The 12,411-nt window shown below is 37.6% G+C and overlaps 1 protein-coding gene across 13 annotated transcripts in view; it reads right to left on the reverse strand.

Annotated features, from left to right (window-relative positions):
• The window catches only part of NRXN3 (neurexin 3), a 1,447,337-nt gene that overhangs the window by 39,272 nt on the left and 1,395,654 nt on the right, over positions 1–12,411 (reverse strand). For 8 of the 13 annotated variants that reach the window (XM_040641595.1, XM_040641594.1, XM_040641597.1 and 5 more), the window contains one exon: positions 9,383–9,461. In XM_040641595.1, coding sequence (XP_040497529.1) covers positions 9,383–9,461 — 79 coding nt within the window. Of the gene's footprint in view, positions 1–9,373; positions 9,462–12,411 lie in introns of all 13 variants that reach the window. The other 5 variants (XM_040641596.1, XM_008699159.2, XM_008699152.2 and 2 more) reach the window with 1 other exon arrangement.

Here is a 12,411-nt window from a genome sequence, read left to right on the forward strand (position 1 = left end):
TATTTTAGGTTGAAATACATAAACATAAATGCATTTCATAATAAAACACATTCAGATTTTCACAAATTCCTTACCAATTCAAGAACAGGCACTGCTCTATATAGCAGAAATGAGGATGCTTCCTTACTAGCATTTTCTGAAAAACCTTTGTTCATCTGTTCCTGAAGAAAAAACTAACTAGAAGATTGATAATCAATACAAAAACTCTCCAGAAATCAGCCTTTACGTGAAATTTCTAACAGTAAGCCCATTTGATTATGCCAAAAAAAAAAAAAAAAATCAACAAGGGTTTCCTGTTGTTGTTGATTGGGTGGTTGCTTGGCTGTTATCATTAGGAGTTTCCCACTGTAAGTTTTGCCCCCTTAGCCAGTAAAAAGTGCAACTTATGACTTCCAGATGCAAAGCACAGTTATCAGCCTTACATTTTGACTGAAAATTTGTTTTGCTTCTTTGTGAAGTTCCCTAGGGGTGAGGTTAAAAGTAGAAACAAGAGGGGAGTGAGAAATAAAGGGAGAGCATTTCAAACCACATATTACAAACAGAGAACAGAATCACAGAACAAGAGCACGGCAGTGGACTCCAAGACAAGATGGCAAGACAGATGTGCCAGACAAGAGACACATGCTTGACTGCGGTGCCAAGGGAAGCGAACACAAGAACGAAACCACACAGAGATGTTGTGAGAGCAGCTCTTGGGGCTGCCATGACCCAATGGAACTAATAGGAAAAACGAGAACCCGTGAAATTATAACTACAAAAGAAAGTTACCCCCACAACTCATACACTGGACTTGCTGGGTTAGCCTGGAGGTGTCACTTGGATGAGACACAAGATGACATCGTTACAGCCATGCACTGGTGATGAAGGCCATGGTTAGTTGATTAGCTACAGAACTATCACTGCATGCCACACAATGATCCTGGGCTGGTCCAGAAATAAAAGATACAACAAATATTCTACATCTGCAATAAAATTCTTTTTATGCCATCTGAAATTTGTGGACAGGAGTGTGTTTCTCTCTTGTATCTGAATGTCTATCTGTCTTTCCTTCTTTCTTTCTTTTTTCTTTTCTTTTTTTTTTTTCCTGGCTCATCTGTCCTTTCAATTAATTACATTGTCATGGGGGGGGAGGGGGCCGGGCAGTGGGGAGGAAAGGCAAGTGGCCTGTGCAGATATGGGGAGAAATGAAAAGGGAAAAGGAAGTAAATTAAAAGGAAAAAAATATATCTATATAGGAGGAAGAAGAGGAAAACACAGTATTTCATTCTTTTGTACACAACTTTCTTGGATTTGCTGGGGTTTGTTTTGTTTTGAGCATAAATATAAATACTGGAGGGATATGCCGAAGGGGGAGAAATCAGAGATTAGGATGGCAAGAAAAGATTTTGTTGCCTTCTTTGTTTTGTATATCTATATATCTCTCGGTATTTAAAAAATGATTATAATTACCAATAAAAATACAGCAATGAGTTTCACATAGCCATAATGACCAAAATACTAAATGGGAATCAAAACAAAATAAATTGAACCACCAAAAATTCATGCGGCACAAGATGAGGTGAAACGACAGAAAATGTTTCTCAAATATATACAAGGTATATATCTATTTATATATATACACAGGGATGTGCATATATGGATAGATATATCTGTATAATTTTTTCTCTCCACCCCTCCCAAGGATAACTGAATTATGGAATCATCACTGTAATTATGATACAGAAGAAAACAAAACCTAAAGAAAAGTTCACATGCTTTGTTCGCCAAGTTAAAACAGTATCATGCATGTCTATGTTGGCTGATGTAAAAATGAAGGTGTGAATTTCTGTGTAAACACATGGCTGATGGCAGGGACTGTTGTTAATCTCTGTTTACATTAGTCTAATATCACTTATACTGTGTCTACATATATATGGACTGGCAGGTACTACACATTAAGTATGCACACGTATTATATACAAATATATATATACACACAGTATACATATTGGGATTTCATGGGAGAAAAAATACAGAACAAAAAGAAAAAAAGAAAATTCATAAAAACTTTTCCTTAGAAACCCAGTCCCTCTTTATTAATTTGGAGGAGGGGAGGGGGCTTGCTTAATGATTTCATTAAGCTCACTTGTTATCAACTACTTGCACTGGCATTTGAAATCAGGAAGTTCTCATGAGTTTGGTTTGAAATTCTCCCTTCATCATGCCCATCCTTATTTACCCTGCTACCCAAGAAGACCTGGTCCTAAGACCGTACAAGAAAAGTTTATTACAGAACTGTAGTAATTTTTCAATCATAGTGAATCTGAAATTCTGTGCCCTTGAACTAAGATACAGAAGAATGATCTTTGGGGTTATGTGATTCTGTCACTGGTTGGTATCCTCTTCTATGACTTTCCTTGCTCATCCTTAGACGGGGTATGCTACTGCTGAATTAGCAACCTCTCCTCCAAGTTCTGACAATATTCTAGGCATTTCCATTCACTGTCCACACTGTTTCTTCCCTTTCTTTCCTTTTTTTCTTTTTATTCCCTTTGTTTTTGTATCTGTCTTCCCTAATGGACCATGAACTCCTTGAAGATGTTTTGTCTTATTTTTGTTTTCCTAGCACCTATTCTAGGGTCTACACACAGCAGTCACTAAATGTTATCGCACAAATCATTTATTAAACTTTCAAATGGACATGTGTATACTTACACATTGATCTTATTGATTCCCTTTCCTTCTCAACATACTACAAAATCTTGGGTAATGGAGATAGATTTTTTTTTCATTTTTATCATTCTTGTTATTAGATTTACTGTTTTTGTTATGAAAACCATGATAACGGTCAATCCATGAGCCACCTATTTTCTGTACATCAGTCTGAGCTATCAATTGCCTAATTGCCTACTAGCCAATCAGTAGACTCTCCTACATTTATATTTCTATTCTTACCCCAATTATCAAAGCAATTTACCATTAAGGGTTTAAAGGGCACATATTTGCTCTAATAGCTTAAAAATTAGTGTGTGTTGAAGTGGAGTTCGTTTATAAGAGAGTGATACAATTCATCACTGGTGGGCTAATGCATGAAAACAGAAATCATACCATTAAATTGGGAACATTATGAGCCCATAGATCTAAACGTGTGACTACCTGTTTGCTTTTGCATACATTAGACATGTATTATAACTCAAATGTAAAAATGACTAATGTCTACAGGCAACAATGATTAAATTAATGAAATTTACATCTATTTATATTCTTCTTAGCAAAAATAAAACATTTCTGAGATATGTCCATTATCTCTTTATTCTAAGTGTTTTAAGGTGGACTTAAGCTTCAAGGTGGGTTCTGGACACTGTGATACTCAAACATTCCTATGGCATTTTATTTAGGCATTAACTATTCTACTATACACTGAATTTTTATTTAATTTTATTATTTTATTTAATGTTTTTTTTATTATATTATGTTAGTCACCATACAGTACCTCCCCGGTTTAATTTTAGAAAAAATTTTCCATATGGAAACTCAAGATTGGTAAATAGAATCATTATGTCATTAGTCAATTTTTCTATATGGAAAAATCTTTCTAAAATAAAATAAAAATCCATTTCTTTGTAATAAAAATGTACAAGTTGCTAATGCTTCAAGCTTGCTGAAAACACTAACGACAAGGTGTATTTCTATAAATACGTATGACTGCAAATATCATATTTAAGGCTGATGACCAGCACATTTAGTTTTTTTTAATCTGTGGATTTTGAAAAATATTTCTTACCCTTCTGATCCGAAATCGGTATTGTCTTAACATTTCAGCTGCATTTTCCATGGTGATCCAGTAAATAAAAACTCTAAGGATTTGGTGAACAATTCAGTGCCAGATTTTCATATTATAAATACTGAGGAATCTCAAACTGCTAAAGGATTAAGACCCAGGTCCACCTGGAGAACACAAATAAGGCTGTGCTCTTGGTGTTTTGCCAGATTTAAATTTCACCCACACTGGGCTGAATATTACAGCCTGACTAACAAAGAGGAACAAAGTAGCAATAACACCAAATACAAATGGGAGGGCTGTGGATTTCAGGAGTAAAAATGCATCTGAGAACCACTCTGGGAATAGTAATTATTTTGTGATCTCAAATTACTGCCAATGGTTTAAACATCTCCCTCAATCCCACCATGATGAAAGTTATTTAGCAAGGTCCTATTATTGATGGATGGATGGATTTCTTCCTTACTTCCTTTATACTGCCTGCCCTCTGCTGGAAGGACTGTCCCTTGAGATTTGATCAAGGCCTTTTCAACAAAAGTGGAAGCAAAAAACCTGGCTAATTGACAACCAGAAAAATGTATCCCTGTGTAAGGCTGGATAAATCAATACAGTTAATTGTTGCCATGCCCATTTCTCAGGTGTAAAAGGCATTTCTTTCTTTTTTTTTCCCCTTTGCTCTGTGAACCCTACCTCCAGGACTTTAGAATATTGAGACTATAAATACATTAAGATTCTGAAAGCTGGTAATTTTCAATTACACAAACGCTAACCTAAGATCACAATGTTTTGATATTATTTCTATTTCCAAAGACGGAGACAGTGAGGGGTCAGACCGGGGNNNNGAAAGAGCTTTCTTTTCCATTTGGGAAGTGACTTTTGTCAGTTTCTCTATATTTCAGAATCAATTCCCATACTTTAGATCACAAATGTGAATTTACTAAAGATCTTAATTGTAATTTGACTTCCCATAATATCATTTATCAATAATCCCATTTTCTAGTGGTCATCTGAATCCTCCCCAGCTTCTCTCTTTTTTTTGTTGTTGGCTCCAAAGAGGTGAAAACGATGAAATATGAGTTTACTGCACAACTTCATATCAATAGAAGTATACTTGGGAAGGAAAGAGTTTGTTTGCAAAGATGCAAGTTTGAAATATCAAATAGACACTGACTTCCTTTGTGGGGAAGAACTGTACACAACCCACGTGTACAAATTAGAAAAATTAAAACCCTGACCCTCGATTTTTGGTAAATAGTTGTTCAAATATTCTTCTGAGTATTTTCATTTAATGCAGCTATCTTTGTTATGATTTTAGAAATTTTCAATGCTGGTTTCTCCATGTAAATGTTTAGAAAATGCAATTTTACCTGTGACTCGCTAAAAAAGAGAACTCTTTTTTTTTGAAGAAGAAGAAGAAATGTGGGTTTTTGTTAGGGTGATATTTATTTCCATGGAATCATATATTTTAAATAATTCAACAGGTTTTATTTAGCTCTTTAAGGGAAGATGAAGTTAAAGATATGAAAACTCTCCAATTTTAATTTAAGATATGAGGTATTTCGAGAGTCATACAAATTCAGTCAACAAATACTCCTTGAGCTTTCACTTACTGCCTTGCTCTCATGGTCTAGGGTTTTTCTGTTTGTTTTTTACTCATTACACCCAGAGAAAATTTGACACTCATTGGATTTAAAGGTTTCTAGACTATCATCAAACTCTAAAAAATTTTAAATGGTTCCTAAAGATGATATGATTGAGCTATACAAACGAGGGTGATCCCTAAGTGCCAAAGTGGGTGGTGGGTATGAAAGCCAATTGCTTACATCTGACTCAAAACCAGGCGCTTTAAAGCCCATTCTGATTTAAAGAAGATTATATAAGAAAAATAATTTCATTTAAAATTTGATGCCCACATGAAAACAAAAGTTGAATAGGGCATATACTGAACTATGCAAATTTATGAAAAATAAGAGCTTCTAGTGAACCTAAATAATCACAAAAGAAGCTGTAGAAGTTAAAAGCCTTATAACTGAGACAGCTAGAAAATCCTCAACTGGCTGACAAAGTGAGAAGAAAAGGTCATTGTTAAGTAAGATGAAAGAAGGCCTGGGTAATTAACCACATTTAGTGTGTTTCTATCAAACATCAGGCCTGGAAAAGAGTAAAATTTGAGAAACTTAGAATGTTCAAACCCAGGGGCGCTTGGGTGGCTCAGTCCTTAAGCGTCTGCCTTCAGCTCAGGGCGTGATCCCAGAGTCCTGGGATCGAGCCCCACATCGGGCTCCTCCGCTGGGAGCCTGCTTCTTCCTCTTCCACTTCCCCTACTTGTGTTCCCTCTCTCTCACTGTCTGTCTCTCTGTCAAATAAATAAATAAAATCTTTAAAAAATAAATAAAGAATGTTCAAACCCAGAATTTTAACCTCAGTTTTCACACAGAATCCCAGACTAATGATTTATGCCAATGTTATCTAGATGTCACCATTATCTGTTGCTGCATGGGCAACGGAAGCTTTCTCTTGAGGCAGGGCAAAACCTAGTTCCAGAAAAAACTGGTTTAAATTTTTCTGATTTTTTTTAAAGATTTTATTTATTTATTTGACAGAAAGAGAGAGAGAGAGAGAGAGACAGCCAGCGAAAGAGGGAACACAAGCAGGGAGAGTGGGAGAGGAAGAAGCAGGCTCCCAGCCAGGAGCCTGATGCGGGGCTCGAACCCAGAACGCTGGGATCAAGCCCTGAGCCAAAGGCAGACGCTTAATGACTGCGCCACCCAGGCACCCCTAAATTTTTCTGATTTTTTTTTTTAAAGATTTTATTTATTTATTCGACAGAGATAGAGACAGCCAGCGAGAGAGGGAAAACAAGCAGGGGGAGTGGGAGAGGAAGAAGCAGGCTCCCAGGGAGGAGCCTGATGTGGGGCTCGATCCCACAATGCCAGGATCACGCCTTGAGCCGAAGGCAGATGCTTAACCGCTGTGCCACCCAGGTGCCCCAATTTTTCTGATTTTTAATCCAAATTGTTTTTGGAAGATGTGAAGGCTATGGAGATATTTCTCATTGAATACAAAAGAGGGCTCGGTATCTCTATGCACATAACCTTCATCAGTGTTAATCAGGCCCCCAGGGTAAAATCTTTGTATCAGTAGGAATATCTATCTCCCTCCTGTATTAAATATGCCTCTAACATATTTCCCTGTGTATCTGAATCCTTATCAGGAATACTTTATGGAATAAAGATATTTAGAAAGAAGAAAAGCTCATTCTTCAAAGGTGAGGAGTTGAATAATCCCAGGCAGAGGGGATCAATATTAGTCTCGTAGAGCTGTATGTTAGCTCCTTCAGGGTGAGCACTCTGTCACCTACTTTATTTATATGCCCCCTCCCACACCCCCTTGCTGAACACAACAGATTGTTTTAAAACCTGCTTTTATCTCCCACCTGCCCCATGTAATTATATTACTCAAGAAATGCTGGCATTGAATTTCTGTCCTCTGCTTCTGAATCAGATGAACACCTATGCAGCCACTAAAAAAGCAAATGGACTTAGTTTGGGGCCATTCAGGTTTGGGTCTGTTCAAGTTCAATACCAAATGGCAATATACACCCACAACCTGGGGAGCTGTAGACCTTGTGAATCAGATCTGGAAAAGCCCTCTGTTTTATTATGGAGGTTGCTATGGAGATGACCATGTGTAGGAGGCAGGGAGGTGGTAGGGGAAGACAGTAGCAATATATTATAATGGTCAAGCCTTAATTTTTAAAAGAAGACTTAAAATCAAGTTTTGAACAACAATGTTGCAGATATACAGACATTACTGCTATGAAAGCAAGATAACCAGAAAAAGGATAAACAGAAAATCCAAATTGAAGTCTACGTATCTTAAACTATTGGCCATGAAATCAGTTAATTTAACATACGTCTTGGGGATCATGCCATATTCATATCTGAATTCCTAAGATCTAATACGTGCCTAACACACACAGTTAACTCAAAAAATATTTGCTGAACTGAATTATTTTGGAGAGGAAATTTCAGTAGCGAAGCTCCTAATTCTATTTTCCAACAGCTCATTTATGAAAATTATTAGAAGAGGATGGCCTCAACTCTAGAGATATACTGTATTCTATCCTAGTGCCCAGAAATATTTATTGAATGAATGAATGGATGAATTAATGAGTGAATAAAAACTTGGTGCCCAAATTCTGGTATGGACTGGATGTATCTGCCCTCCAGTGTTGTTAAAACCTCATGTAGTACATTGAGATTATTATCTAATAATCTGAAAAAATCTGACCACCAGGCCAGAGTTACTTTCCTTCCACACAGCTGAGATTCTAAAGGAACGGATCACACTCCAAAATGGAAAGGCCCTACCTATTATTAAGTCCCTACGTAATGCTAAAAACAGGAACCCACAGAACTTCCTGGATTCAAAGCCACTTGCAAGACACCAGTCAGGCCTTCAACAAAATTTGGGAAAAAAAAAAAATCATCTTGGGGTAAGAAATGGAAGGTTTTTACTTTTGTTATATTATTTTTTTCACAAACCTTGAATTTCTCTAGAGTTTGCAAAAGAAAATGTTTAATGGCTCACTTTTTTTTTTTAAGAAAAGGAAAAAAAAATAAAGCAACCCAAAGAATCAACTAGAATATTCTATTTATTTCTCTTAGCCTTTGCAGAAATAAGATCCTATCCCAACTCCAGCTTTTAATTCTATGAAACTTACACAGAAATTCGATGATATCTGTTCTCTATTATATATATATAAATGTTTAACTTATAGCAAGTCTCAAAACAGACGACTTGGAAAAATTGATAGGAAATCATCAGGGACTGTAGTTTGCCTGCTGGACATTATATAGCTCACTATAAAGGAAGACCATAAAATATCAAAATGTATCTGGGTGCGAATGGGGAACACACTGAAGCATCAAGTTGCCAAAGTCCTCTTAACTTCAAAACAGTAGATACATTTTGAAGCATCTCAGCCGTTGACATGGCATGATTCAGTACTAATTTTGTGTTTACTATGCTATATTACAGCACAATTCTCTAAACGTGCAATGAACAAAATTAGTATAATACCATGTTAACTGCTGTTGAAATCCCATGGAAAAAAATTTTTTTTATTGTTCTTTGGTTTTGGTTTCTGGTTTTATTTTGTTTGCCACACAGGCTCAGAACAATTCATGAGATTTAAATGCTCTTTATAGCTCCACTTTGGGCTCATGGTGTTTTGATGTTATTCCAGTATACACATCTTCATGTCCCCACCCCCTGTCAACTTCATAGCTGCCAGTGGCTGCCGTAGTTTTCCTGTTCCCATAGTTAATCTCAGTGTCCGACGGCTCAAAGTTGGGTGGTACACCATGGGTTTTTCTTTGGGTATCAGGCACTGATGTTAAATTTCCCTGGGATCTTATCTGCTCCTTCCATGGGACTTGATGCTTTTGATTATATATTAATATTTATATATGTATGCTTATACATATATAGATAGAGGAAATACACACATTAACACACTATAGTATATATAAAACACATGTATATTCACATATATGTATGTATTGTTTTTTGCAAATGTAAAAATAAAGCAAGCAAAACAAGACTGACCTAACCTACCTGTACTCGGCTCACATTCAACGAGGTCTTCGTCATCGCTTGAACATTCAGCAGATGAAACAAGGTCATCTGATGTTGGCTGTGTATGTCAAAGGAAAAATAATGGGGTAAGGGGAAAGGGAAGAGAGAGGAGAGAGAGATAAGGAAACCAATGAACAAAAGCATCAACGTCTTATCACTATGTCCTGCCTCCCATCATTATGAGGTTTCTCTTCTCTAAAGAGGGCATGCTGGAGGATAGAGCATTTTAAACTCTTGTGGAGCTGTGAATGGCTATGAGTTCAAACAACCTTGATGGATTTTATGAGAAGCTGAATGACTCCAAGTGGTTCCAGGGGGCTCAAGACTATCCCCATCCCTGTAAGTCACATTGAACAGCCTCACTCCATTCTGATTTTAATCTCAATTTTGAGAATCTGAAGAGCAGGTGAAGGGCGATACAAACGGTGGGCCATGTAAGAGTGCCGGCCAGCATGGAAAGGCACTGCAAACTGAGAGGGTTTCAGTGCATGTGGTGTGTGGTCTCAAGTGTATGATTTGGTGGTTGTGAATCTACAGGCAGGCATAATTAATGAATGCTATGGAATGCAGGCTGTTCAGGAACAGCATAATGGCTTTACTCGCTAGCAGCGATCTCTTCATGTAATTGCTGCAATTAGCTGAATTAGTAATGTAGGCCAGCAGAGAGATACCACATGACAGCCTCTGGACACAGGTAAGACTGTTTCTGACGACAGCAGAAAAAAAAAATCTGGTTGCCACAAGAGTAATTCAACTTGTGACAATTTTTTTTTTCTATTGCATCTTGCAGAAACTCCCCAAATGCCAGGGAATCTGCAGCAAGAAATACAGGAAACAGTGGGTATGGGTAATAAGAAGGGCCTTTGCTACACAGAAGATGAGAAGACTACTTTTTTGTACCTGATAGATATTGCATTCACAATAAATACTACTGAATAATTAATCTACAGATCTTCTGTAAAAAACAAATGTTTGTCCTACTATGTGCATAAGGGTACTCAATATACAGCACTTGTTCAATAAATGCTCATTTTTTCCCTTTCTTGGTATTGGTAGTATTAACTGACTTGCTTGGTTTTATTATTCCCAATGCATTGAAGTCTGAATCCATATTCAAGAGGAAAAGCAATTAGAAGCCAGATGCTGAGCTAGACATGTATATATATTTATTAGTTATAGCTGTTATTAATTGATTAGATACAATTCTCACAATCCTTTGGGACGGATATAATTATATACTTCTAAGGAGAGCTTAAGTTCAAAGAGGACACAGGGCTAGTAAGAAACAGTGAGGACCAGATACATCTTAGTTAAAGTCTGCATTTGTGCTTCACATAGGCTACTTTTACACCCCTTCCTCCATGATGTTAGTTTTGGACTGAACTGTGTCCTCCAAAATTCATATGCCGCAGTTCTAACCCCCCAGTACCTCCGAATATGACTAGTATTTGGAGATAGGGTCTGTGTTAAAATGAGATCATTAGGGTGAGCCACATCCAATATGCCTGGAGTCCTTCATAAAAAGATGAGATTAGGACACAGACATGCACAGAGGGACGTGTGACGGCACAGGGAGAAGACAGCCATCCATAAGCCAAGGAAAGAGTTCTCAGAAAAAAACCCGACCCTGCTGACACCTCGACCCTGGACTTCTAGCTTCCACAACTGTGAGAAAATAAATTTCTGTTGTTAAAGCCACTCGGTTTGTGCACTTTGCTATGACAGCCCGAGCAAAGCAATGCACGTGACAACCCATATGCTTAGCATTTCCAGACAACATCCGTTTTGAAATACACACATGAAGCATAGAATTTACTGGACACGACAAAGAACAGTAGAAAAACCACACTAGGTAATTGATTTCACTTAATTGACAGTGTCTCGTAGAGAGGTGCCTTAAAACCATGTTATTTATCTTTATTCTTACATTTGACAGGGAGATAATTCAACCCTGCTCCTTCTTAAAGTTAACAGAAAAAAAAAATTCAAACATCCTTTTTTTTTTTTTTTCAATTAGACACTACTAAAATGTGCATTGCATTTCCAGCCACTGAAATTGGCAGCTCTATCCTAGAGCCGCCATGATTTGTGTTAGAGAAATGGTGAGCACACCTCCTTGGAGTTTCCTGTTGTGATTGGGCCCTCTGCAGGCCCACTTTCACTTAGGGAAGGGAGATGGTAAAGGGAATACATGTTAACTGTGCAGAAATGCAGAAGGCAATCATAAGAGGCAAACAGTCTTTTGGGGAGGGTCACAATCACTTTTGATAGTTATAATGCATGACTTATCCATGGAGGGAAGACCTTTCTCAAGGCAGCAAAAATTGTTTTGGGTGTTCGGGGGGATGGATCTTAGATATGAAAATGTTTTTTGACCTGCCAACAAAAGCCTGCAGTACTTACACAAATATACAGTATATCTGTGGTATTAAAATTTTATGGGAGAAGGGTAATTAGGGGGAAAAATTGCCTAAAAAACTCCTTATAGGGTAGTAATAAAAAAGAGGTCGAGAATACACTTCTAAAGGTAATCAGCTGGAAATTAACTGCTGGTGACTTCATTATAAGGACCTTGCAGAATGGCCTGTATGCAGTATAACTAGCTCAGGTTCCTAGTTTTGAGTGAAAACCAGTGAGTTACATGAAAATCTAGTGAACTCGGCTCAAGAACTCAAAGTCAAGCAGAAATTCTAAGAAAGAAAGTTATATTAATTTTCCTTGGCCAAAGATAAGATGTAGAGTTCCCCCCCCCCCAACACCACCAAGGAAAGTACTAGACTCTGAGTTGAAGGATATTTACTATTTTCCTCTCAGTATCCCCCTGCCTCCTCTAATACTACATGAGTTCTCCCCTGTAACTATGTGGTTTGGGCGACAGTGTCCCCAGCCCCACTCTCCTTCCCATCACCACCTCCTCTTCTGCCCCCAACATGGGCCCCAACCACACCTGCAGACCCCACACATACGCTCTTCCCCATTTTCACGCCCTTTCTCCCTATTAACTGATC

Source organism: Ursus maritimus, unplaced genomic scaffold (assembly GCF_017311325.1).
Source record: "Ursus maritimus isolate PB19 unplaced genomic scaffold, ASM1731132v1 scaffold_25, whole genome shotgun sequence".
NCBI classification, from domain to species: domain Eukaryota; kingdom Metazoa; phylum Chordata; class Mammalia; order Carnivora; family Ursidae; genus Ursus; species Ursus maritimus.